The sequence below is a fragment of the Bidens hawaiensis genome, unplaced genomic scaffold (assembly GCF_021521415.1).
Source record: "Bidens hawaiensis isolate Kalapana, Puna unplaced genomic scaffold, B.hawaiensis_p1.1 tig00012474_1, whole genome shotgun sequence".
Lineage (NCBI taxonomy): Eukaryota > Viridiplantae > Streptophyta > Magnoliopsida > Asterales > Asteraceae > Bidens > Bidens hawaiensis.
In genome coordinates this window covers 365,239-390,820 of record NW_027492021.1, presented here as the reverse complement: position 1 = coordinate 390,820, position 25,582 = coordinate 365,239, and the positions used below count along the sequence as shown (strand labels likewise).

The 25,582-nt window shown below is 38.7% G+C and overlaps 3 protein-coding genes across 3 annotated transcripts; 2 read left to right on the top strand and 1 right to left on the bottom strand.

Moving 5' to 3' along the window:
* Window positions 1–3,852: 3,852 nt before the first annotated feature.
* LOC143541194 (uncharacterized) lies at window positions 3,853–4,495 on the bottom strand. Its single transcript, XM_077034077.1, has one exon. It carries the CDS (start codon window positions 4,470–4,472, stop codon window positions 3,921–3,923), a length of 552 nt encoding a protein of 183 aa, XP_076890192.1. The 5' UTR covers window positions 4,473–4,495; the 3' UTR covers window positions 3,853–3,920.
* Window positions 4,496–5,542: 1,047 nt separating this feature from the next.
* LOC143541208 (uncharacterized) lies at window positions 5,543–6,193 on the top strand. The gene is made up of 2 exons (XM_077034088.1): window positions 5,543–5,848; window positions 5,945–6,193. Exons 1-2 carry the CDS (start codon window positions 5,543–5,545, stop codon window positions 6,191–6,193), a joined length of 555 nt encoding a protein of 184 aa, XP_076890203.1.
* An 831-nt stretch (window positions 6,194–7,024) lies between these two features.
* On the top strand, window positions 7,025–7,826 carry LOC143541207 (uncharacterized). Its single transcript, XM_077034087.1, has 2 exons — window positions 7,025–7,355; window positions 7,441–7,826. Exons 1-2 carry the CDS (start codon window positions 7,025–7,027, stop codon window positions 7,824–7,826), a joined length of 717 nt encoding a protein of 238 aa, XP_076890202.1.
* The last annotated feature ends 17,756 nt before the right edge of the window (window positions 7,827–25,582 follow it).

The window sequence follows — 25,582 nt, the reverse complement described above, 5'->3', positions numbered from 1 at the left end:
TGTGGATTTCTGTTTGAGAAACAAGGGCTCTTGAGTTTGAGCTTGAGCTGCCCTTGTGTGGACGATTCCCGATTCTTGGAGCTGAGTTGTTTGCCTTTTGATCCTCAGGCCTCTTTCCAGCAGCTTTTTCATTCTCTTCATCAGTTACTTCTGTCACCTATATGTCGTTTGCTGGTTTGGGAGGATTTGTTCATTCTCTGGCAAAGTGACCTGCACAGTTGTAGCATCGAAGCTTGCTCTTGTCAAAACCAATTCACTTTCGATCCGAATCATTGAAGCTGTCTTTTCCGTAGGTTTTGATGAAGTTGGTGGCCCTTTGCACAACCATGGCCATCTGGTACTTGATGTCCATTTTCTCAAGATCCTTTTGATTGATGTCTTTCATATCACCTATTTCGAACTGAGCCGGCAACAAATTTCCTTGCAACAGCTCTTCATGACAAGACAGAAAAGCTTTCACGAGTGTCACATTTGAATCATTCAGCATGGGAATTGCTTCACAATAGCTAGAGGGCTTGTTTGCTTGAGGTTTTGTTGCAGAAATTCCATGTGCCTTCAGAGCTTGAGCAACTGCACTGTCAACTGCCTTTTGAAACGAACTAGCACTGGATGGAGTTGATGGGTTGCTGGTGGAGATAAATGCTGTTGATTATGAAGGAACAGTTGTGAGTACTTGGGATTGGTCACTGGATATACATTCGGTTGGGTTTTGCTGACAAAAGCTGTTGGCACACTTGAGGATGTAGTACTTACTCCGGCTTGATTCAGAGAATTCATGTGATTGTTCATCCTTATCTGTTCATCCATTTCGAATGATTTGATAGTGGATATTAGTTCACCATTTGTCATCCCATTTAGATTTGTGGTTCTCTTGATAGTTATTGTGTTTACACTCCAACTGTAAGGCAAAGAGTTCATTAACTTGTGATTTACCTCAGAGTTGGGAATGTTAACACCTGCAGCTCTTACTTTATCCATGAGCTTCTCAAACCTCTTTACTAAGTCTAGCACAGCCTCACCTTGACGATGGTTGAACATGTTGAATTCTTCCTTCAACAGTGCTTTCTTGTTTTCTCTAATTTCAGCATTTCCTTCAACCATCTCAACAAGAGCTTCCCATAATCCCTTGGCACTTCTGTGTTCTCGTAGTGTCTCTGTGATTTCATTTGAAAGACAAACTGTTAACAACAGAAACGCTTTCTTGTCTTGTGCTAGCTTATCCATATCATCTTGATCATAATTCTCAGGTGCCTTAGGTTGTTCCCCAGCATCAGTGCGAGTTACTGGAACATGAGGACCAACTTCAAAACATCTCATCAAATCAGTTTCAGTTAATGAGATGAAGTTCATGAACCTCCATTTGAAATCAATAAAGTTATCATCTAAGGTCATAAACTTAGGAGGTTTTGAGGTGTTCCCACTTGATTTTCCAACAGCAAATAACCCTTCAATAATTCTGAGTCAGTACTAGCCATGGTATAGGCCTTCAACAAAGTTTAATCCTCAAACAGTCAACTTTTTCGCTTAAACAGCTTCAAGCGAAGCGAAACGGCTTCAAGCGAAGTGAAAGGATTCCAAGCGAAGCGAAAGAATTCAAGCGAAGCGAAAGGATTCTTAAGTGAAGCGAAAGAATCCAAAAAGCAAATCTTCCTTGGGATCTGTTCCACCCACTTTTGTCAGTACAAGTACGATGTTTGGTACAATGTTTGAGCGAAGCGAAAATTTTTACTTTTCAAACTAACAAACTTGAAACCCGTAAACACCACATTTAACACTTGAGACTTTCACCAAGAACACATTCTAAGACATTTTATGAAGTTTTTGCCAATTATTTTTGTATTTTTGATAATTTTCTTTGTCAATTTTTCTTTGTCAAGAACACTTGAACACTTATTTTCTTCTTTTCAAGATCAAAACCCAAGGTTGTGATCCAAAAACCCTCAACTAGTGAGCCGAAGCTCTGATACCAATTGTAGGTCCCGATTCGGGTGGATCTAACAACGTCTTTGGATCAACCTAACTTAGTGCTAGCGGAAATCACACTAAGCAACCAAGAGGTCTCGGATCTTGAGTTTATTTTCGGTAAAGGAAAAGAGAAGTTAGAGAGAAAGAGAAAGTGATAGAGTTCTTGCAAAAGGTTTTCTTTTGTATATTAAACTTCAACAACCTTGTTTCTCATGGCATGCTTCCTATTTATAGGGAAGCATGCATGAGAAGTAAAGTACTTCTAATGCCCAATTGGCTTCTTTACAATGGACCGTGGCCCAACAATGTACAAAATGACCCATCGGCCCAAATACATAACTTAATCAATACAAAAGACTAACTATACAGAACGGGGCCTAACAATTACCTGTATCGATGATTACAAACAGATCAATTTTAATTAAACAGGATCGACGAACATGAGCGAAGAACAGGTATCACGATGTGACGACAATTCAATTAAGCATAGGGGTTTGGTTCATCTATTTATGTAGATGGTGAGGATGCGTTTAATTGAATTATTATGATGATTAAGGAACAAGTTACGAGTTGGGCCTAAACGGTTTGTTTATTACCTTAATACGTATTAAATTGGATTTTTTTTTTCTTAATCAAATATGTTGTTTAGGCCGAATATGGTAAGTAGAATAAAAACCCTGATTCAATTCCTAATTTATGACGAAGATTGTGGCTCAAGTAAGATAAACGGGTCACGAATTGGGTATACGGGTCATGGATTACGGGTTTGGGTAAACGGGTCATAAGGAAAATGTTAAAAATTGCATTTTAATCCCCATAGATTGAAGGTGGAAACATTAGAGGGTTAAAGTTTAGTTTCGGGTTAAAAACGAACGTTTTCTAAAGTTACACATATATTAAGTAAGTATATTAACAATTATAAATTTTTTATATAAATATCTCAATAAACGTGCTTACTTTTTGTTGTTAAAATTCTCTGAACATAAAACGAGTCGGGCTATGGATTTAAATTTGTATGCGAAAAACCCGAGTTGTTACAGTTAAGGGGGTAAAAATGTAAATTATGTAAAAGATACAGACTCATATGCTTAGAGTCCAAGCGTATGAGGCTATATGCTTGTTTTGATAGCCAATATTCGTATGTAGTTGGCGTAAGAGGTGACATTTGTTAGATTAGACAATTTTTGAGGCGTATTGACAGTCCAAATTCTAAAATATTTCGAGAAAAAAAGGGCTATTTTGGTAACCCTCTCTTTAAAAGGGACTATTTTGGGAATTTTCCCTATACAAAATAGGTAAACTTGTCTTTTTTTAAAACGCAGTTCACACGTGAACATTCACTTCTTCAAAGAATATTTACAAGTTTACCTCCATCATGTTTAACTATATATTATTTTTAATTTCAATTTTAAACCAGCTTCCTTCACAATTTTTAAACGGACATAAAATTATTTGAATATATTAAAAAATAAAAACGAATATGATTCTACCGCATGCAATTACCAAATCCGGTCCTTGATATAATTTGTACCATGTTTCATACCAACTATAATGTACCCTTTTGTTCATCACGTTCCAATTTGATTTATGTATGGTTTTATAATAAAGTTTTCAAATTTATGAAACAAAACATAATAACTATTATTTTAAATGCCTATCTAAGCGACAAAGAAACCAAACCTTCAGATAGTTACATTACGCTTATTTCAAAACCAATAATATGTTTAGATCAAATTACTAAAACTTCAAAATACACTTATACATAATGCATAGAAAATAATAAATAAGATGGTTTCGTAACCGTCACACTTTCTCTTCATCACTTTGTTCCAACTATATTCTATACATCACGTATGAGTATCTCGTAGTTTTTCACAATTCACAAACATAATCTTGGTAGTGGAATAAACCTCGCCAACCTTAACAAAACATTCTTTCTCGTACTTACAAACTATTCAAACCAACCAATGTCGGATCTTCTCCTTCACCCCTTTCTCTTTAATAGTATCCAAACTAGGTTTCCATGATCTTTTCACCGACAACTCCCGGCTCAAATAATAACCATCCTCCCGCCCGACGAACAACTCCGGCTTCACCTCCACTGTCGGCCACTTCGCCACCACCTTCTCCTCCTTCAGCTGCTTCTTCTTACTCTTGACCACCGCAGCCGGACACATCCTCGCAAACACCGGAACAAACCCGGTGTACGCAGTCAAAACCGCATCCGTCCTGAAAAGAATCCGCCGTGCTTCTTCCAACGATATCGAAGGCGCCGCCAGCTTCCCCCTCTTCATGGCCACCATCAAGTAAACCTTATTGTTCTCCAACGTAACATCGGCCCCCAGCGGCTTCGGTTTTCTCCCAACCGGGTGGCTGAACTCGACCACCACTTGTTGCGGGTGGTCGAGCATGAGCTCGGCCACGGTCACGGGTTCGGAGTATTCCTGAACCATTCCATCGGGAAGTAAGACCCGTGTTGAGCGGTGAGAGGTGATGTGGTTGCCCATTGTGATGAGTTACCATAAACGGTGTGATGGGATTTTAGTTTAGTTTATAAAAAGGTAAAGGAAGTGTTAGTTAAACCGCTCCATCTAGCACCGGTAGAAGTGGGCTTGGTGAGTAATAACTGAACCAACTGTGACGTGTGTGTGTTCATGGGTCCAAGTCTAACCTAACTTTAACAACAAACTTAGTTTGGATCTATTATTCCAATCGTTCAACAATAATGTTTTTCATCATTCCACTACCAAAATGACGTAAGATCTATTGATCTATACAAAAGTTAATTAGAGATAAATTGTTTTATATATAGTCATAGTGATTGTTAATACTTAGGGGCTGTTTGTTTGTGTCTGAATGGAGTCATTCAGACACTTTTTGCTGAACCGGTCAGCTAAATAGGTGTTTGGTTGGCAAAAAAGGGTTGCTGAATGGAACCATTAAGGTCTGAATGGTCCAGCTTTATTTTTTAGCTGAATGAAACAGATGTTTTGTTTCCCACTTTTACCCCAAATCTCCAAACCCTAACCTCTCCTTCCAGCCACCACCACAGTTTTGTCGGCACCTCCACCACCGCTTCTCCAGCCACCACCATCGTCTCTCCCAACCCCTACCACCACCGCCTCTCCCAGCCACCACCACCGCTTCTCCCGGCTCCGACCACCGTCAAATCTCGCCTCTTCTAGCCACCACCACAGTACGAGGTAAATCGATCTTGTGCTCTTGTATTTGCATCCATGTTTATAAATAACTGAACAATATGTGATTTGAAATGAAAATTTGGATGATTTGACTATAGAATTCATATGAATATTGTTGAGTTAAATATATGCACATAAGGTGTTTGATGAAATGCCTCAAAGAGAATAAAATTCATAAAATGGGTGTGTAATCGGGATTAAAGTTTCCGGTGGGTTAACATATAACAATTTTATTTGTATGTTGATTTGCTTTGAACATGCCCCTAATTTGTTGAACTATTTTACTAATTTGCTTTGAACATTCTCCTAATTTGTTGAACTAATTTGCTTTGAACATGATTTTGTGGAAACGCATTTGCCTTTTATTGTTTAAAGAAATGGTTAGGATTAATTGGAAACAAGAAGGTGTGGAGAAAACTTTTCTTGAAGCATGTATTCACGAGTTAACCGTTAATGGGCGTGAGGGAGGTAACCTTAAAACATTGTCATGGAAGAATATTTCGGAAAAATTAAAAATGCAACATAACTTCATAGTGGAACAAAAACAAATGAGGAACCGTTATAACTATCTAAAAGGAAGATTTTCAGCTTGGAGAAAGCTTAAAAACAAAACAGGCAATATTTATAATGCCGTGACAAACATGTTTAATTTGTCGGAAGAAGAGTGGCAACTAGAGATGAAGGTATTTTTTAAACAATAATATATTTTCTCTCTGAATAGTAGTTCTTAATATATTTCAAGAATCTTATAGAATTTTATAATATTTTTTTCCAAACAGACTAACAAGTATGTAGAAGCCTTAAGAATCGTGTCACTTGCTTACTCCGAACTATGTACTCAATTGTTTGAGGGCTCTACATCTAATGGCTTTGAAAGTTGGGGTCCATCTTCTACACTTCCACATCCTTTTAAGGAAGTGTTGGACAACACTTCAAATGGTCTTGAGGACGTTGATTTAACTGCAATAGGTACCCCAACTGTAAGTGTTAATGACGACTCACCTGTTCAGCCTAAAAAAAGGGGGTGAAAAGAAAGGACAGGGAATCCGTAAATTCAAGTCTAATAGAAATTAAGGACAATATTAACGAGATGGCAAAAGTGTTTATTGAGAAACATAAAGCTTCTAATGATATTGAGGCATGTATGGCGAAGTTAGAGTTAATGGGATGGGATGTACTTGATACAAAATATCAAACAGCGATTTTACTTTTTGGTGAAAGTGCCGATCTTAGGAAGGTGTGGTTACTTCTTAATCCGCTAGCTTGTGAGCCATGGGTGAAAAACGCAGGAGCGAAATACAGATTATTTTGAATGTTTTTTGTTTAAGATTATGTTATGAACTTTTTGGATGTTTGTTTGTTGAAGGTTATGTTATGAATTTTTTGGATGTTTGTTTGTTGAACGTTATGTTATGAATTTTATGGATGTTTTTTTTAAAGAAAATTATGTTATATGTTTTATTCATGTTTTTTATGACAGGTAACATATGGATTCGGACGATGAGATCATAGTTTTCATGGTAATTTGTTGGTATTGGCTACAATTAGCCTTAAGAGGAAATGAAAGGATAAGAGATCTTAATTCGGCATTGACCGGTCATGCATATACGCAAGAATTGTTGCATGGATCAAGTACACAATGCCATGAGATCATACGTATTTTGCGTGATGCATTTGTACTATTGTGCAATCATGTTATACAAAATAATTGGTTGCAACGTAGTCGGACAATAAGCGTTCAAGAAAAGTTAGCTATGTTTTTTACTGTCATAGGACATGAACGCTTTCGAGTGGTTAAGCGACGGTTTCAACATTCAACGGAAACGGTTCATAGATGTTTCCATGAGGTCCTAAATGCAATGATGAACTTTGCAAGAGAAGTTATAGTCCCTACATATACCAATGAAGCCCCAAATACTTCAGAACGACACAGGAAGTTAAAAGAAATATTTCCCGGAGCAATAGGTGCATTAGATGGAACTCTTATACATGCAATCGTTGCTGTTGATCAACAGACCCGTTACAGGGGAAGAGGAAAAGGTGAATGCTATCAAAATGTTTTAGCAATTTGTGACTTTAATATGGTATTCACCTTTTTATGGGCCGGATGGGAAGGCATTGCACATGATTCAAGGGTTTTAAAAGAAGTAGCATTTAACCAGACTTCCGGCTTTCCTTTCCCTCCAACAGGTTTTTAATCATTCGTGAACTTTTATTATAAATATATTATATGTTTTCATGTTGTTGTTTTGACAACAGACACTAACGGTTACAGATAAATATTACCTTTGCGACGCTGCATATACCAATACTCGTGGATTTATGACTCCTTACCGTAATACACGATATTGGTTAGCCGATTTTCGACGAAGACGTGCGTTAACTAAGGAAGAAAAATTCAATTATGCTCACGCACAACTTAGAAATGTTATTGAGCGCTCGTATGGTGTTTTGAAGGCCCGATTCCCAATCCTACGGCGAATGGCTCTCTTTTCTTTTCCAAAACAAAGGGACATAGTGATTGCTTGCTTCGCCGTATATAATTTTATAAGGAAATCAAATATTTCTGATCAGTTATTTATGGAGTACGACGAGGACACTACATTTTCAGAAGAACAAGGTGGAGACAACAATAGTGAGTCAGTTCATGACATAGAATGAGGTTCACAAGACATTCACTATATGAATAATTTGCGTGACCAAATAACTAATCAACTAGTTTGATTAGTTAAAATTGAATTGTACGCAAAGTATAAATTTGTATTTGAATTTTAGTATGTGTTTTATGGATTATGAAGGATTTGTGTAATTTAGATTTTCGATGTTGTTTTGAATTCTCTTTATTTTAATTATTCGTCATTCAGTATAGTCATTCAGATTTTTGATCAAACAAATACATTTCATTCAGTACATAATTCTGCACAGGGGTAAAGTAGTAATTCTGCACAGTTATTCAGATGTCTAACCAAACAGCTCTTATTGGTTCAGATGTCTAACCGGTTCAGATTATCTTACCCATTCAGACAGCTTAATGGTTCAGACTTAATAATATATCATTCACTTGTGGTGAATTTTTACAAGCCTAAACTACATCGGCATGATACAAATTCTCTATCACCTACCGTCACTCTCAAAACTCTAGTATTTTTTTACAAGGCTGGTAATTGAATATCTATTTAAGACACGCTAAAACTTGTTAATCATTAACACCCAATTTTTTTAAGATATAAATAATATTATTTATGAATGAATAAAGGTTAAATATAGGAATGGTAACCATAAGTTCATAACTATTTTAAAAAAATTGGGCTGATTAGAGCAAAATAAATTTCTATATGGTTTCATGATCTCAAATTAAAAAAATGGGTCAATTTGGATCACTCAAGTTAGAGAACGGGTAAGATTAAGATCATGTATCTTTCATAAAGGTTAAACTAAGACGGGTCAACTTCTCATCATCAATGTTGACACTACCGCCGCCTCTAACTCCACCTTTATCCTCGTTTTTTGCCACCATTAAAATTGTCTTCACCACCCGCACATGCCTCTCTCGTTGCGTCTGCAACCATCACCCTCGTAGTGTCAAGGATCAACTGGCTAAACATGTCTTTACCCAACCTATTTAAAGAGGATGGTCAAGGGCTTTAAGTATCATCAATCATCGTTCAAATCGACTTCATCTTTCTTGAGATTGTTTTTGGCTTCATTCGCTAAACAAATCTTGCAACTAATTTGTAGCCTGTGAGATTGGATGCACATATCGCCTTGATTTACCTTGATCAACCAGTAGTCTCGACACCACTGTTGTAATGAGTATCTCGCAACTTGTTCGAAGCTTTTAGGTTCTATAATCGTTTATATGATTTTTGGTTGTTACTAGTGATTTGGTTTGTAACTGTTCTTTTGAATAAAACGAGTGTTAGATTGTTGGCACGGTTGTATGTAAAATTACTTTTTTACGGGGTTTGAAGAAAAGTGATTACTTTGAAGATGTTGATTTCGTTTTGTAATTAAACTGAAGGGTTGTGGCCCTATGGCTATTACATTAAATCACATTTTAAGTCCAACTTTTGATGCGGCTTAGGTTATAATAGGAAGTATGGTGCTTGTAAGAATAATATTAAGTAACCCAATTCATTGATTTTGTATATTTCATGGTTGAGATTAGTTTATGGGTGAAATCAAATGTTACATACGAGGAATGTTATAATAGGCATAACACAATTGTTGATTTTTTTCTCTCCACATGCAAGATGTATGCCAATTCCCTCCATCATTTTAAAGCGTCTATAATTTTTTTATACGACATTTAAAAAAAACAAAATCACCATAATAACGAGCGTTTTTTATCTTTTATGTGAGTACCATATTGCTATATAAAAATATAAAAAAAAATTAGTTGGTTTTTTACAGATTGTGTTTTACCAATAATTGTGTTATACAAAATTGTGTTTTATTAAATTGTGTTATACAATTGTGTTTTTCCATTATCTTTTTTCCATTGTGTTTTTTCATAGTGTTTTCCATAATGTTTTTTTCGGCAAGCTTTTCCAACGACTATATTTCAGCGACTTTCCGGTAACTTTTTCGGCCAACATTTCCGGCGACTTTTCCGGACAAAAAAAAATCCGGACTTTTCCAACAAATTTTCTGGAAAATTTCCTACGAGGTTGTGGCGGTGGGTGGCTGTAACACCCCAACCCGGAACAGGCTGACGAGTCACTATTACAGATATCAAATCAACGCCACAATCCAAAATACAACAAAAATTAATGCAACCTACGTCATATTATAAAACCAAATGAATTAACTTTTAGAAGCTTGCACTTCATTTTTTTTATCTCTCATCACTAAATTCCCAGAAACCCGGATCACCTGAAAACAAAATAAGAAAAACAAAACAAGAAAACACGGCTGAGCCAAAAATTGCCGAGTAACGGAAAGAACAATAGTATAGGTAAGGACAGACGTAAGAGAATAAATATACGAACTTCAATTCAAACTCGAAACCAACCCTTTATACCTAAACATATACTTAATAAAATTCGGATGTATGATTCGACACTTGGCCAGAACATGGTCAAACGCATGCGGAAATATATCAGAACTATAACAAAAACACCCAGAGCCAGAAACATATAACTTGTAACATATAATGTGTGACGAGTAACATATAACGTGTAACATTTAACTGAACTATAATTTAATGCGAAACATAATCCGATACACGATCGGGACGTAATCTGAATATACTCAAATTTAATCAAATGCATATACACATATCAAAACGGACCAGAAATATAGCGAAACAAAATATAATTACTAAAATACACGACGATGATGTTAAAATACATAGGTCGTGTAATACGGAAGCACCCAGAGCCTAAACAGAGGGGTACACAGCTAGCTAGTCCATGCACCAAAGAGACGGTGTGGGTGGCGTGCACACATTGTTCCATCTCAAACAGAAGTCAGGAGTCAGGAGTCAGGAGTCGGAGCTAAGATCGATCTATACGCCTCTAAGTGGCCAAGGTACTAGATGAGTACTTTCAGAGACGCCGTGAACTTTGATTACGCACTGTCACGATAAGTGTCATGTCAGGAGTCAGGAGTTAGGAGTCGGAGCTAAGATCGATCTATACGCCTCTAAGTGGCCAAGGTACTACATGAGTACTTTCAGAGACGCCGTGAACTTTGATTACGCACTGTCACGATAAGTGCCATGTCGTTGACGCCCCAACGACAAGTCAGAAATGCTCGGGTAACAGAGTACTGAACTAAAGTCGTATAACTAAAATATATTATATAAAATAACTGAACTCAAAATATAACCGACGCGTAACGAAAATCCGTGCTACAAAGTAACGGAATAGATTCAATACTATTAGTAAACGAGAACAAAAGCCGCACTACGAAGTAACGGAATATAATTAATACTATTAGAGAAAGAAACCAGAAACCGTACTACGAAGTAACGGAATAGAGTTAATATACTATGACTAAAAGTAAACAGAAACCGTACTGCGAAGTAACGGGATATAATTGACACTACGAGTGAAAGAAACCAGAAACCGTACAACAAAGTAACGGACTATAATTAATACTAAGAGTAACCAAAACAGATTCCGTACTACAAAGTAACGGAATATAAATAGTACTAAGAGGAAACAAAAACAGAAACCGTACTACAAAGTAACAAAATAAAAATTTATACTATGAGTGACAGAAACCAGAATTCCGTACTACGAAGTAACAAGAAACAGAATCCGTACAACAAAGTAGCGGACTATAATTAATACTAAAAATAGCAAAAACAGGAAACCGTACAACAAAGTAACGGACTATTAGTAATACTAAAAGTAACAAAAACAGAAACCGTACTACCAAGTAACAAAATATAATTTATACTATGAGTGACAGAAACCAGAATCCGTACCTTAATTGTTAAGCAAAAGTAAACAAGTTGGCTCGTCTTCAACAATTATGAGAACCTACGGTTTATTGGCATTTTACTTTAGATTCTCGAACTTAATTTACATGGGTGATTCGTTGATTTCCCCGACAAACACCCTTTTCAAAGCTCATGCTTAATTTTGAAAATCTTAATTCCTACTGTTTGTTTTAGCATTCAAAATGTTAGTATAAATTAAAAGCATCCATATAGAATTCTGAATTTGTGACCCATTACCCATTATTATAATATAGCACTTCATATTAATTTATATGTGCACACTGTTGATGACAAACAATATGATATATAAAAACAAAACCAATCAAACTCTTTTATATTGAAACTATCTGCATGAATATTTCTTTGAAAATCAAATCTAGAGTGGTCTGTGCGTTAGTCGTCGAAAGAAATCAACGATCATAGGTGTCGCGCCATATTTGAATACTTAAACATATACGGACCAGAAGAAAGGGATCAGACGATTACCTAAGCAGTCGAACATAGTCGGTGATTCACGAAAGCGTGATGTCGGTTCAGAACAAATCGAAGGCGGCTCGAACGGTGGTCCACTTACAGGGATGATGGTTGTCGGCAGTGGTATCGCCAGACGCCAACGGACAACTTGTAGCAGGACCGAGTCATCACACGTCGGAGAGGTGGGAGATTGTGAGAGTATGCGGTAGGGTTTTTTTTGTGATGTTGATAGAGTTAGGGTGCTTAAAAAGAAACGAATCGATCATCTCAGATATATCCGAAAGTTTGAATTTGAAGAAGCCAACTTGATGATAAATGGAAATTTAAAATAATGCACATGTGGTTAGTCTTGAGTTTGAACCCATCCATTATTATTATTATTATTATTATTATTATTATCATATATATATATATATATATATATATATATATATTTATTATCCAATATCAAAGTTCGGGTTATTATAATTATACTCCCCTAAAAAAAAATTTCGTCCTCGAAATTGTAAGACGGTGACACATACTTTCGGATATCACGGAAACGAAACAAACTTAAAACTTTCATAAATTCAGACATGACAATTGCAAAGTCTTGGAAACAGATATTAGGACATATAAAACAGAATTCATATGAAATCAAAACCATCCAAACTGAAATAGCTGACTCGTTGCCATGATGATATTGAACGAAACTATGGGTAACCTAAAACTTGTATCGGATAATACTAGTTCTTATAAACGGAAATCAACAATTTCATTTGAACACAGAATTACATATAACATAGTGGATAACTAATAACTAAAATAAATAAATTTTGATGAGCTAAAGCCTATGACTAAATTGTGTAACTAATAACCAAAACGAAAGACAGATAACTGAAACATGTGACTTATAAGTGGAAATAAAAAGTGATAACTAATGGAATACTAAAAAAAAAAAAAAAATCAAGACTTAAGACGTAAATTTTCAAAAACATATTTTGAATATTAACATGCATTTCTACACTGATATGAAAATAAATAAATATATAATAAAAGACACGTAACACTAGCAGATAATAGCGAAAACTTAAGACAATGTCGTATCTAAATATTAGAGGAACATTAAGCTGCAAAATGGATTTTAGTAGCACACATACATACCTGTAAATTCATGGTTATGTTCGCGACCATAATCATCAATTTACCTTACGAGTGTGTCCTAACGGTCCTTCCATTACACATCTTAAAGACTAAACTTATATAAAAAAAAATGACGTGTTGATATACAAAAAAAATGATGTCAGAGTCTTGACATAAATGATACGAAACACGACCCAAATATGCTAAACTTCAAACATACCAAACATAAGAGTCTTCTAACATGACAGATAAACAGAGTGTGAAACTTAACAAAATCCAAATTCGCACGAAATCAAACCCAAATAAACTGAAATACGGGGTACTAAAACGAAAACAAATACGGATAATCAAAACGGTTCATGGCTTCAATTTCCCCAGAACTAATCTTTTTGCGCAGGTCTAGCGTTTTCTCCATTATTAGCTCTAGGGTCCCGCTGAGGGCAGTCTCTGATCATGTGTCCTGCATCTCCGCATCTAAAACAACGACCTTCAGCTCGACGACAAGCACCTCCATGACGTTTCCCACAAGTGCCACACAGAGGAGTATTTCGGTTTTGTTGATTAAGTGGTTGAGCTCTGGTGGGGTTATGATGTTGTTGCATATTATTCTGTGCGGTCCTATGATTCTGATTTTGATTTCCCCCATTTCGTGGCTGATTGTTGGAATTCCCATCAGTACGCTGTCTACGGTCTCGGGGTACAAGGGACTGTTCGGTTCCAACCTGAGAAGAAGATTGACCCTGATTATTTTCTCTTGGCCGCTTACGACTTCCATCAAAAGACTTCTGGCGGTGTTTCTTATCATTATCAAGGTTCTTAACCGCATCAACTATCTCATTTATGTCATTAAAACGGAGGTTCAAGATAAACTTCCTATCTTGGTCACAAATGGCCCACTTGAAATGGTTGGTCTGTTGTTCTTGCGTGCCTACAGTTGGGCCAAGAAAACTAACCAATCGACTGAAACGATTTTTAAACTCAACGATGGGCTCATCATTAGCCTGAATAATTGAAGAATATTCTCTCAAATATTCACTGCGATCAGCATCAGTGAAATACTGTTGGTAAAACAAAGTACGGAATTCATTCCAAGGAAGTGTAGCAGCATAATTGTCTCCACCACGTGCAGCTTTCAGTGTCTTCCACCATCTGTGAGCGTCATCTTCGAGCTTGTAAGTAGCTAACCGAACCTTAAACACATCTTCAACACCCAGCACTTCAAACAGTTTCTCGATGTGCGCGATCCAGTTTTCAGCTTCTACTGGCGAACTAGCAGTACTAAAGGATTTTGGCTTTTGCTTTTGAAAACGCTCAAGCCAGACATGAATACCAACAGGGGGATTGTTGCCTCCAGCATTGTTGCCACCGGCGTTGTTCCCACCGGCATTGTTGCCACCGGCATTATTTTGCTGCAACTGTTGTATGATGTTAGGGACTATTTCCGCAATAGCTGCATTGACGGCGTTAGTAACAAGGGTCGCAAGAGGAGGGTCGTTTCCAGCATCATTCTCGTTTTGGCGATTCACACGTCTTCTAGGAGGCATCTGGAAGTAAGGTAGCGTATGAGCTGAAAGATAAAGATTTACGGAATACGCGGAGAACGAAAAGAGGAATCCTAACCCGACGTCTACCCATTAACTCACATGATTAATTATTTATTGTATAAGTTTTCTACAGGAAAGAGCCTGAGCTCTGATACCATAACTGTAACACCCCAACCCGGAACAGGCTGACGAGTCACTATTACAGATATCAAATCAACGCCACAATCCAAAATACAACAAAAATTAATGCAACCTACGTCATATTATAAAACCAAATGAATTAACTTTTAGAAGCTTGCACTTCATTTTTTTTATCTCTCATCACTAAATTCCCAGAAACCCGGATCACCTGAAAACAAAATAAGAAAAACAAAACAAGAAAACACGGCTGAGCCAAAAATTGCCGAGTAACGGAAAGAACAATAGTATAGGTAAGGACAGACGTAAGAGAATAAATATACGAACTTCAATTCAAACTCGAAACCAACCCTTTATACCTAAACATATACTTAATAAAATTCGGATGTATGATCCGACACTTGGCCAGAACATGGTCAAACGCATGCGGAAATATATCAGAACTATAACAAAAACACCCAGAGCCAGAAACATATAACTTGTAACATATAATGTGTGACAAGTAACATATAACGTGTAACATTTAACTGAACTATAATTTAATGCGAAACATAATCCGATACACGATCGGGACGTAATCTGAATATACTCAAATTTAATCAAATGCATATACACATATCAAAACGGACCAGAAATATAGCGAAACAAAATATAATTACTAAAATACACGACGATGATGTTAAAATACATAGGTCGTGTAATACGGAAGCACCCAGAGCCTAAACAGAGGGGTACACAGCTAGCTAGTCCATGCACCAAAGAGACGGTGTGGGTGGCGTGCACACATTGTTCCATCTCAAACAGAAGTCAGGAGTCAGGAGTCAGGAGTCGGAGCTAAGATCGATCTATACGCCTCTAAGTGGCCAAGGTACTACATGAGTACTTTCAGAGACGCCGTGAACTTTGATTACGCACTGTCACGATAAGTGCCATGTCAGGAGTCAGGAGTCAGGAGTCGGAGCTAAGATCGATCTATACGCCTCTAAGTGGCCAAGGTACTACATGAGTACTTTCAGAGACGCCGTGAACTTTGATTACGCACTGTCACGATAAGTGCCATGTCGTTGACGCCCCAACGACAAGTCAGAAATGCTCGGGTAACAGAGTACTGAACTAAAGTCGTATAACTAAAATATATTATATAAAATAACTGAACTCAAAATATAACCGACGCGTAACGAAAATCCGTGCTACAAAGTAACGGAATAGATTCAATACTATTAGTAAACGAGAACAAAAGCCGCACTACGAAGTAACGGAATATAATTAATACTATTAGAGAAAGAAACCAGAAACCGTACTACGAAGTAACGGAATAGAGTTAATATACTATGACTAAAAGTAAACAGAAACCGTACTGCGAAGTAACGGGATATAATTGACACTACGAGTGAAAGAAACCAGAAACCGTACAACAAAGTAACGGACTATAATTAATACTAAGAGTAACCAAAACAGATTCCGTACTACAAAGTAACGGAATATAAATAGTACTAAGAGGAAACAAAAACAGAAACCGTACTACAAAGTAACAAAATAAAAATTTATACTATGAGTGACAGAAACCAGAATTCCGTACTACGAAGTAACAAGAAACAGAATCCGTACAACAAAGTTGCGGACTATAATTAATACTAAAAATAGCAAAAACAGGAAACCGTACAACAAAGTAATGGACTATTAGTAATACTAAAAGTAACAAAAACAGAAACCGTACTACCAAGTAACAAAATATAATTTATACTATGAGTGACAGAAACCAGAATCCGTACCTTAATTGTTAAGCAAAAGTAAACAAGTTGGCTCGTCTTCAACAATTATGAGAACCTACGGTTTATTGGCATTTTACTTTAGATTCTCGAACTTAATTTACATGGGTGATTCGTTGATTTCCCCGACAAACACCCTTTTCAAAGCTCATGCTTAATTTTGAAAATCTTAATTCCTACTGTTTGTTTTAGCATTCAAAATGTTAGTATAAATTAAAAGCATCCATATAGAATTCTGAATTTGTGACCCATTACCCATTATTATAATATAGCACTTCATATTAATTTATATGTGCACACTGTTGATGACAAACAATATGATATATAAAAACAAACCAATCAAACTCTTTTATATTGAAACTATCTGCATGAATATTTCTTTGAAAATCAAATCTAGAGTGGTCTGTGCGTTAGTCGTCGAAAGAAATCAACGATCATAGGTGTCGCGCCATATTTGAATACTTAAACATATACGGACCAGAAGAAAGGGATCAGACGATTACCTAAGCAGTCGAACATAGTCGGTGATTCACGAAAGCGTGATGTCGGTTCAGAACAAATCGAAGGCGGCTCGAACGGTGGTCCACTTACAGGGATGATGGTTGTCGGCAGTGGTATCGCCAGACGCCAACGGACAACTTGTAGCAGGACCGAGTCGTCACACGTCGGAGAGGTGGGAGATTGTGAGAGTATGCGGTAGGGTTTTTTTTGTGATGTTGATAGAGTTAGGGTGCTTAAAAAGAAACGAATCGATCATCTCAGATATATCCGAAAGTTTGAATTTGAAGAAGCCAACTTGATGATAAATGGAAATTTAAAATAATGCACATGTGGTTAGTCTTGAGTTTGAACCCATCCATTATTATTATTATTATTATTATCATATATATATATATATTTATTATCCAATATCAAAGTTCGGGTTATTATAGTGGCGGTGGGCGGTGGAGTGGTGGTGGTTGTAGGAGATGAGTGAAGATGTAAGTTGGTTTTTGAGTGAAGATGTAAGTGGGTTTTTGAGATTAAAATAGGGACCAAGATGCCATCCTTCTTAGTCTTTTTAAGAAAATCAAACTTATTATTTAAACTAAATCCTGTTTTATATTATTTTGTTGTGTATAGGTTTTTAGTACCAATCGAGTCATATGCCCAAGCCCATGAAAACTAGGGTTTGGCAAGGTCACCCTGATAAATGTTGAATAAATTAACCATACCCGAAGATGAAGCACAACCATGAGTGAAGGCAGTGATGATGAATTGATTATAACAACTTGATTAAATCTTGGAATCGTGGTATCACCATCAGGTTAAATTATTTATGGATACACTTAATGCTTAATCGGATTTGACCAAAAAGTAGATGAGGAATTTGATTGTGAATCAAATGTTGTGTACCAAATCGATATATGACCAAATTCTCATCTTTTGTTTGTCGGCCGTTTTCTATTTCAACGGTTTTCAAAACCGTCATACAAAACAGATCCCAAATTGGATCTTTAAAAGAATTAGCCCAATTGCAATAAAATCTCTAAGGCCTCCAAGCCCAATTGCATTTACATCACCAAAGCCCAATTGCAATTATAACCCAATTAGAGGTGCATAAAAAACCCGAATCCGGAACCAGACCCCAAAAAAATACCCATAACCGGTTTTTTTATACTTGGGTCTTTAATACCCGAACCCGTACCCGACCCTACCCGTAGGGTACAGATAGGGTATGCATTTCGGAACCAAAACCCGTACCCGGAACCGAGCCCGATTTATACCTGGTAATCCCCGAAAACCGGAAACGGGTTTTTCCAATACCCGATCTATACCCAAAATTACCCGAAAAATACCTGAAAAATACCCGAAAATACCCCTAAAATTGCAACCCCTTTAGAAAATTCAATTTATACACGAAAAAAGCCAAAAAAAACCCAAAAATAGGGTTTTTTCAATACCCGTAAATAGGGTATTCAAATACCCGTAAATAGGGTACTCAAATACCCGGTTCGATACCCGACTAGAACCCGATGCATAGGGTATGGTTTTCAGAGAGAATACCCGGACCCGAACCCGACCCGGGTATTGCCAATACTCGATTTTTCAATATCCGGTCATACCCGAACCCGAATATTTAAAAAACCCGATTTGTGCACCTCTAAACCCAATTGAATAGAAATAAACGAGCATGCACTCCCACATCTTATTAATAACTAATTAACCCAATCACTAAAATCATGTTGATAAAATTACATCATTCCTTCCTCATTTTAGTGATATTCATGATAAACTTAAAACAATTCTCAAAAACAAACTTATGCATAAATGAAAATGTCCTACACTCCTACTGATTGAATTTTCATCTTAGTATGTTACACATTCGAATATCAGGGGGTCTCTATGGATTAAACCCATGATAACCCTTTGAACACTTGAAGGTCAAATACACATAAGTTTACAAATTCGATTTTGTCGGATATCAAACACAAGTCGTAGTGTTTGAAAATCTCCAAGGCTCTTTGGGTTTTGATTAGTGTAACGATGTCGTTGTTGTTGGCCATCGGGTTCATAGCTTGAAAACTTGAAACGTATGAGCGGTTTTGCGTTTTAGATAGCTCAATGAAAGCTAAACCAATAGCAATTTATTTATACCAAATTTAGGGGGGTAAAATGGCCAAAACTGACTTTTAACGGTCCCAAATGGTTAGAATACAGTTGGAAACTGATTCAGCCTTATAAAGCCAAGTTTTTAGATTAAAGCGGTTTGAAACCGGTTTATGTAGAAACTAGTTTTGAACCGACTTTCTTAGGTAGCGTTTGGTATGCATGAATAATAGGGGGAATAGAATGATTCATTACGTAAGAATGAAAAAAGTGGTGTTTGGTTGCTTAATGGAATGGAATCATCCATTACACATGGAATCCCATTCCATTAAAATCATTCCTTCATACCCCCCTTCTTTTTTTTCATTATATTACTCCTTCACCCTACTTTCTCAACAACACCATCACCACCTAACAACAACTACCACTACCATCGCCATCACCGACACCTTACCGCCACCATCACCACCACCACCGCCTCCACCACCACCACCTTACCACCAGCGCAACCACCGCCACTGCCGTCGCCACCATTGTCGCTGTAACTACCGAAAACATTGTAACCGCCACCGCCACCGCCTAACCATCACCGCCACCCTACCATCGCCATCACTACCAATGCTACCACCGCCACCCCCACCACCGTCGCCATTGCCACCACCTGACCATCACCGCCACCCTACCATCGCCATCACTACCAATGCTACTGTTAGTCCCGGTGCTGATCGATACGAGATCCGCACGAGGTCTAGGAGTGCGGAATCCTCCTAGACTCGTTTATTGGTGTATAGACGAAGAACACAAACACGTACACGATCAAATACACAAACAAATACAAGAATGGATAATCAAATCTGCAGATTCATATATAAAATAATCACGTTACATACCGTAACATAAACAGAAACACGACTGACCCGAGGTGAGCTCTACCTCGGGTCGTCTCACACGACTCTCACTCTCTTGCTCTCTCTTGACACTCAAACTGTAACACACACTCTCTGAATTACTGGATTCACTCTATATAACCTAACACGACACATGTATATATAGACAATCTTCACGGGCTTGGGCTTCAGTAGGCGAAGTTGTTCATAACTTCGCCTAGGGCGAAGTTGTGATAACTTCGCCTAAGGCAGAAGTTGTTACAACTTCGCCGTTGGCGAAGTTGTTATAACTTCGCCTAGGCGAAGTTGTGCTAACTTCGCCTGTGACGATCCGCTGGTCAGAATTGCATAGCGACGGTCACAGAATGCACCAACAGTCTCCCCTTTGACCGTTGCTCTCAATTCTAACAAACACGAAAGATCATCTGTTACAAAACATGCACTAACAGACTCCCTCTTAACTGATGATCTTCTGTTTTGTTCATCAACCAGCCGTGTCTGAATCTGTCCTGTAGCTTCACAAATCTACCAATCACCCAGCGTCTTCCATATCAGATCTCCCCTTCAGTGTAAGCTTCTCCGACTATAACGATTGAGGTCTTTGAAATGCATGCATCCTCGTGCCAATAGATCATCTCAACCAATCACGTGAGTCCATCTGACTTCACCAACACATGAAGTTGGGCTTCCTCCACAACTTCACCAACTCGTCGGCATACGATAAGGTTTAATCTTCAACTACTCAACATCAGGTGATCAATTTCATCACAAAACCACCTTGACAGAATATAACACATGACCATTAATTAATCCGAAGCATCTTCAATCACCAGGGATAACAATCAAGAACATAGACACTTTAATTCCCGGTTAAATCCAACTTGTTCCAGAATCTTCACTCGTATAAATAAGCATCACGTTTCAGGATCCAATTCTCGAACGCCTTGAAAATAACATAAATAATATGCTCTGACCGCAATCCAGTAATGACGAAAACCTTCAGTTCAATTTGACTTTCTTCGGTTAGTCAACCACGAACAACAACAATTTCATTGCCCACAAACACCCGAATATGTGTCAATATCCAGTTTCAAACAATATCCCATTCACAACCTCAACTCCAAATCCAGAGTTGACACGTATTTGTTCACACGTAAGACCAAGAGATAACAAGATCACTCGTTGACGGAACAACATCTTTGGTCTCACAATAATCGTGTACACCCGGCCATACAGACGAAAACTCCAAACAATTTTTTTTTTTTTTTTTTTTTTTTTTTTTTTTAACTTCACCTGGCCATAACTTCGCCTGGCCATAACTTCGCCTGTTCATAACTTCGCCTGGCCATAACTTCGCCTGGCCATAACTTCGCCTGGCCATAACTTCGCCTGTTCATAACTTCGCCTGGCCATAACTTCGCCTGGCCATAACTTCGCCTAAACCCTAAAATTTAAGCGACAACTTCGCCTGAACCCAATAACTTCGCCTGCGGCGGCTGTTCGGCCGAAAACGCACAGAAACGTGCCAGAAACACCAAAAACGCAGATCTCGAACCATAGCGTAAGAGCCTAAGGCTCTGATACCAATTGTAGGTTCCTGGACGGATCGTACACGGGATGTCTCTAACAACGCAGGTGCGGAATCCCTGCGTAGGTAGATACGAGTGTAGAGTATGTAGAGATCGAACACACAAGCAATAAACCAACCACGTTATATTAATAACAAACACGTGACCCGAGGTCACCGTTACAGACTATGACACGTAACTCGGTTACTGAAAACTGAAACGAAAACCCTAAACCAACTCTTAAACTGTTTCGTCTGAAACAGTATATAAACACGACAACTTCGCCACAGGCGAAGTTGTCAATAACTTCGCTGATTCAACAAGTTCGCCATAGCGAACTTGTTGACAACTTCGCGCATTACAAAACAAACATAAACAAAACATAATTACATTACAGACTCGATTACAAATGCTAGACTATGAACTACTGACATACATGTACCAACAGACTCCCCCTTGGCAGTAGCTTCATATCTTGATCTTCAAATCTTGAGTCTTGTAATCGTTACCTCTACGCGTGCGCCCCTTCTCTCACACATACCGACACTACCCTTTGATATTTCCTAGCTTGATCCTTCCAAGCAGGAATGTAGAAGATCTTCTTCTCGTTGAGCACTTTCAAATCATCCTTCGATAGATTAACAAGATGCATCGGGTCGTACACCCGAAGTACTTCTTGTTCATCCTCATCTTCCATTACCGCCTCAGCTGTCTCACAATCCACGTACCACCATTTTAAATCTTTTAGGACGTTCTTGGGCATAACTTTCATCGGTACTTCTTTCAAATGACGGACTGGTTTATACTTCATTACCATTCAAGGTTTGCCGTCAGCCCTCATTCCACGATCTTTGTCTTCTATCAACTTTCCTTTTTGAGGCTTTAGGAGTTCAAACTTTTTGTCTTTAATGGCTTCTTTCCAGACGATCTTCCCAATGATTCTTGCCATATCATCATTACTTCTATTGATCAGCCCCAATCTCGCTAAATCTCTCACCTCACATTCTGGTAAGGAATTCAGAGATCTCAACAATCTCTTAAAGTACTGAATGCCGTCGTACCGTTTGATCACAAATAGTTTCAGCTCTTTGTCGTACAACCAGCATATGATTCCTTTCTTTGACTCTGCATAGCCCTTTATATTATAAGTCTTTCTGAACATCGTTGGCACTGCAGGCTTCTTGGTTTTAACAAACCACTGAGCACAGCCTTCTTTCCAGTTCGGCTGCTCCTCCCATACTGTATCTTCTATCACACTCTCATCCCCCAATTCTGATCTCTCAACAGCTGGAATCTCATGTTCCACTGACTCATCTACAATCTCACCTTCTTCTAATACATCTTCCACATTAATCTGTTCTCCAATCCTCTCAATCTCATCCATAGGCAACACGTCATCATCATCCATCAACTCATCGTCCTCCTCCTCATCCAACTCCTTCAACGCATCAATAACGTCTTCAACAACAGCGTCGTCATCCACAACTACAACATCATCACCAGCTGCATTTGTAGACTCCCCCTCAGTTGTGGAAGCTCCAAGAGCCTGAGAGGTTCTTGGCAGCTCATCACCTGCACCTGAAGGTGCATTGGGATCATCGTCATGATCTTCTCGTCTTTTCGTTCTCAACTCATCGCCCCTACACGTCTTCTCCCCCTGAGATGCCAAGTAATCCTTGAAGGCATCTATTATTCGTCCATGTTCTACCAGGAGGGCAGCTTGTAGTCGATTGGATTCCACTAGGCGGTCAATAGTCTTTGACTGTTCAGCAACAATCCGCTCTAGCGAAAGAATCCTCTCGGTATCTGAAGTAGGCAATGGAGTTGGTGGAACATCAGCAGAAGTGACCGCAGGTGGTACACTTGGTAACCCTGCAGTAGAGGTGATTGTCGACTCCACAAACCGTGCAACTACCACCGATGGATTAAGCGGTTGAGGTGGTAGGGACACAATTGTTGGTGCCGACGTCTCGATCGCTGAAACCTGTGCAGTAGTAGGAATAAGAGACATACCAGATAAGGCAGGTGGAGCAAAACGTACTAGTCTTGAAGATTCTCCAGCTCCCGAACCTATCCCTCTCTGTTCTCTTCTTGAGCGTCTTAGCACGATCTGTACTGCCTCCTCTTCATCCACTTCATCCTCATCCTCCCCCACAGTTCTCGGCCTCTTTCCCGTAGTCCGTTCACGAGACACCATAAGTCTTCTTGCCTCAGCAAACGTCTCGTCTAGATCAGAGTCAGCTACCGAAGTAGCTGCTCTGGTAACATCCATAACCTGAGGACCCGAGACATCCATATCAAACAAACCATGTCCACTAAAAGCAGCATCTAGATCAACGTTTTCAGCATTGGACACAGCCTGAGATATAGTAGCTGGCACAGCAGCAGAAGATACAACAGGCGCAGCTGATACAGCATGAGGTGCTGCCGCCTGATGTGGTTGCGGATCCCTGAACTCGTCCCCTCCTGCAGGAACATACTCCGGGTTAATGAGATACCCGAAAAGTGGAGTATGCCTGGGACGCCGCTCAGGGTTGCTTCGAGTGCTCGACGTTCTGCACTGAGCAAAGATACGTTTTGTTACGCACTCAACGTATCTGATAGGGCGTCTTTGCGGTACAGACGGAGCGACATGATTGATAATCATTTGTAGGAACCGAGGATACATAATAAAACGCTCGCGCGCCGTCGCCCGTCTCTGACGATCAATCTCGTAAAAGATTAGCTGACTAAACGAATATCTGCGGTTGTAAGTCAGCGCAATCATAGCCGATTGCATCGTCGCACCCATCCCATCTGTTCCTGCCTTTCTGCCGGACATGCATACTATCAACACATGCATCAAAAAGCGCCATTGATCCAGCAGAAAGCCTTTCCTCCTCTGCGAGTCCCCCAGCGGACCCGAATAACCCATCCTTAAGTAAGCTCCGTCACGGAAAGGAGCTACGAATTCCGTTGGGTCGTCTCTCGTTTCATCACCGAACTGCAGAGCCAACCGTATGTCCTCCGAGGAAAACTGTATGTCTTGACCATTGACAGTTGCTCGCATCACTGGAGGCTCAGGTCTGCAATCATAATACACCGTCTGCCAGAAATCTTGAATGTTGGGCAGAGATATGGGTAGTGTATTAGTGATCGCGTGAAAAACTCGTGATCGTTGGAGAAATGTGATAATCTCCCTATAGTCCTCAACGCCTCGTGCATCTGGATCCAAAGTGATGTATTGGTTATGGGCTGGGAAGAATTGTCGTTGCTCATCACCATCATCACCTCCAGTACCTCCAACAGCAGCCATATCTGCACAAAACAAATCAAGTTAGAGACCATATAATCATCTCACAAGTTCGCTGTGTACCATATGCGAAGTTGTGATGTGCATGGCGAATTTATAGTTGAGGCGAAGTTGGGAACAACTTCGCTTCATCTGTAAGTTCGTCTATAAACTTATAAAAAATTTGAAATAGGCGAAGTTGTGTTCAAAGCGAAGTTATGGATAACTTCGCCATAGGCGAAATTAAGCTTCAAGCGAAGTTGTGGATAACGTCGCTGAAGGCGAACTTAAGCCACTGGCGAAGTTGAGAATAACTTCGCGTAAACCTTAACTTCGCCTGAATCTGAAACGGCGACTGTTCAGATTCAAACAAGGTTTATCCGATGTTTCGGACCGATTTAACGATCTAACAATGAAGTCCAACATATTTCAATGGTGTTAGGACGAAAAGGTCGTCCATGAACACGTAACGTGAGGTCGGAAAACTTGGTTTCTAAGGTTCGACGACCCGAGGTCTCGAACCGGGTAAAACTATAACGAGAAAGATAGGATGTTATTGACTACACATACCACTAGTATAGTAGAAACAAGGAACACAAGATCG

Coding starts and splice junctions, on each gene's coding strand:
- LOC143541194 (XM_077034077.1), bottom strand. CDS start 4,472: ATGGGCAACCACATCACCTCTCACCGCTCAACACGGGTCTTACTTCCC.
- LOC143541208 (XM_077034088.1), top strand. CDS start 5,543: ATGGTTAGGATTAATTGGAAACAAGAAGGTGTGGAGAAAACTTTTCTT. Junction 5,849..5,944: donor AGTGGCAACTAGAGATGAAG/GTATTTTTTAAA, acceptor TTTTCCAAACAG/ACTAACAAGTATGTAGAAGC.
- LOC143541207 (XM_077034087.1), top strand. CDS start 7,025: ATGATGAACTTTGCAAGAGAAGTTATAGTCCCTACATATACCAATGAA. Junction 7,356..7,440: donor CTTTCCTTTCCCTCCAACAG/GTTTTTAATCAT, acceptor TAACGGTTACAG/ATAAATATTACCTTTGCGAC.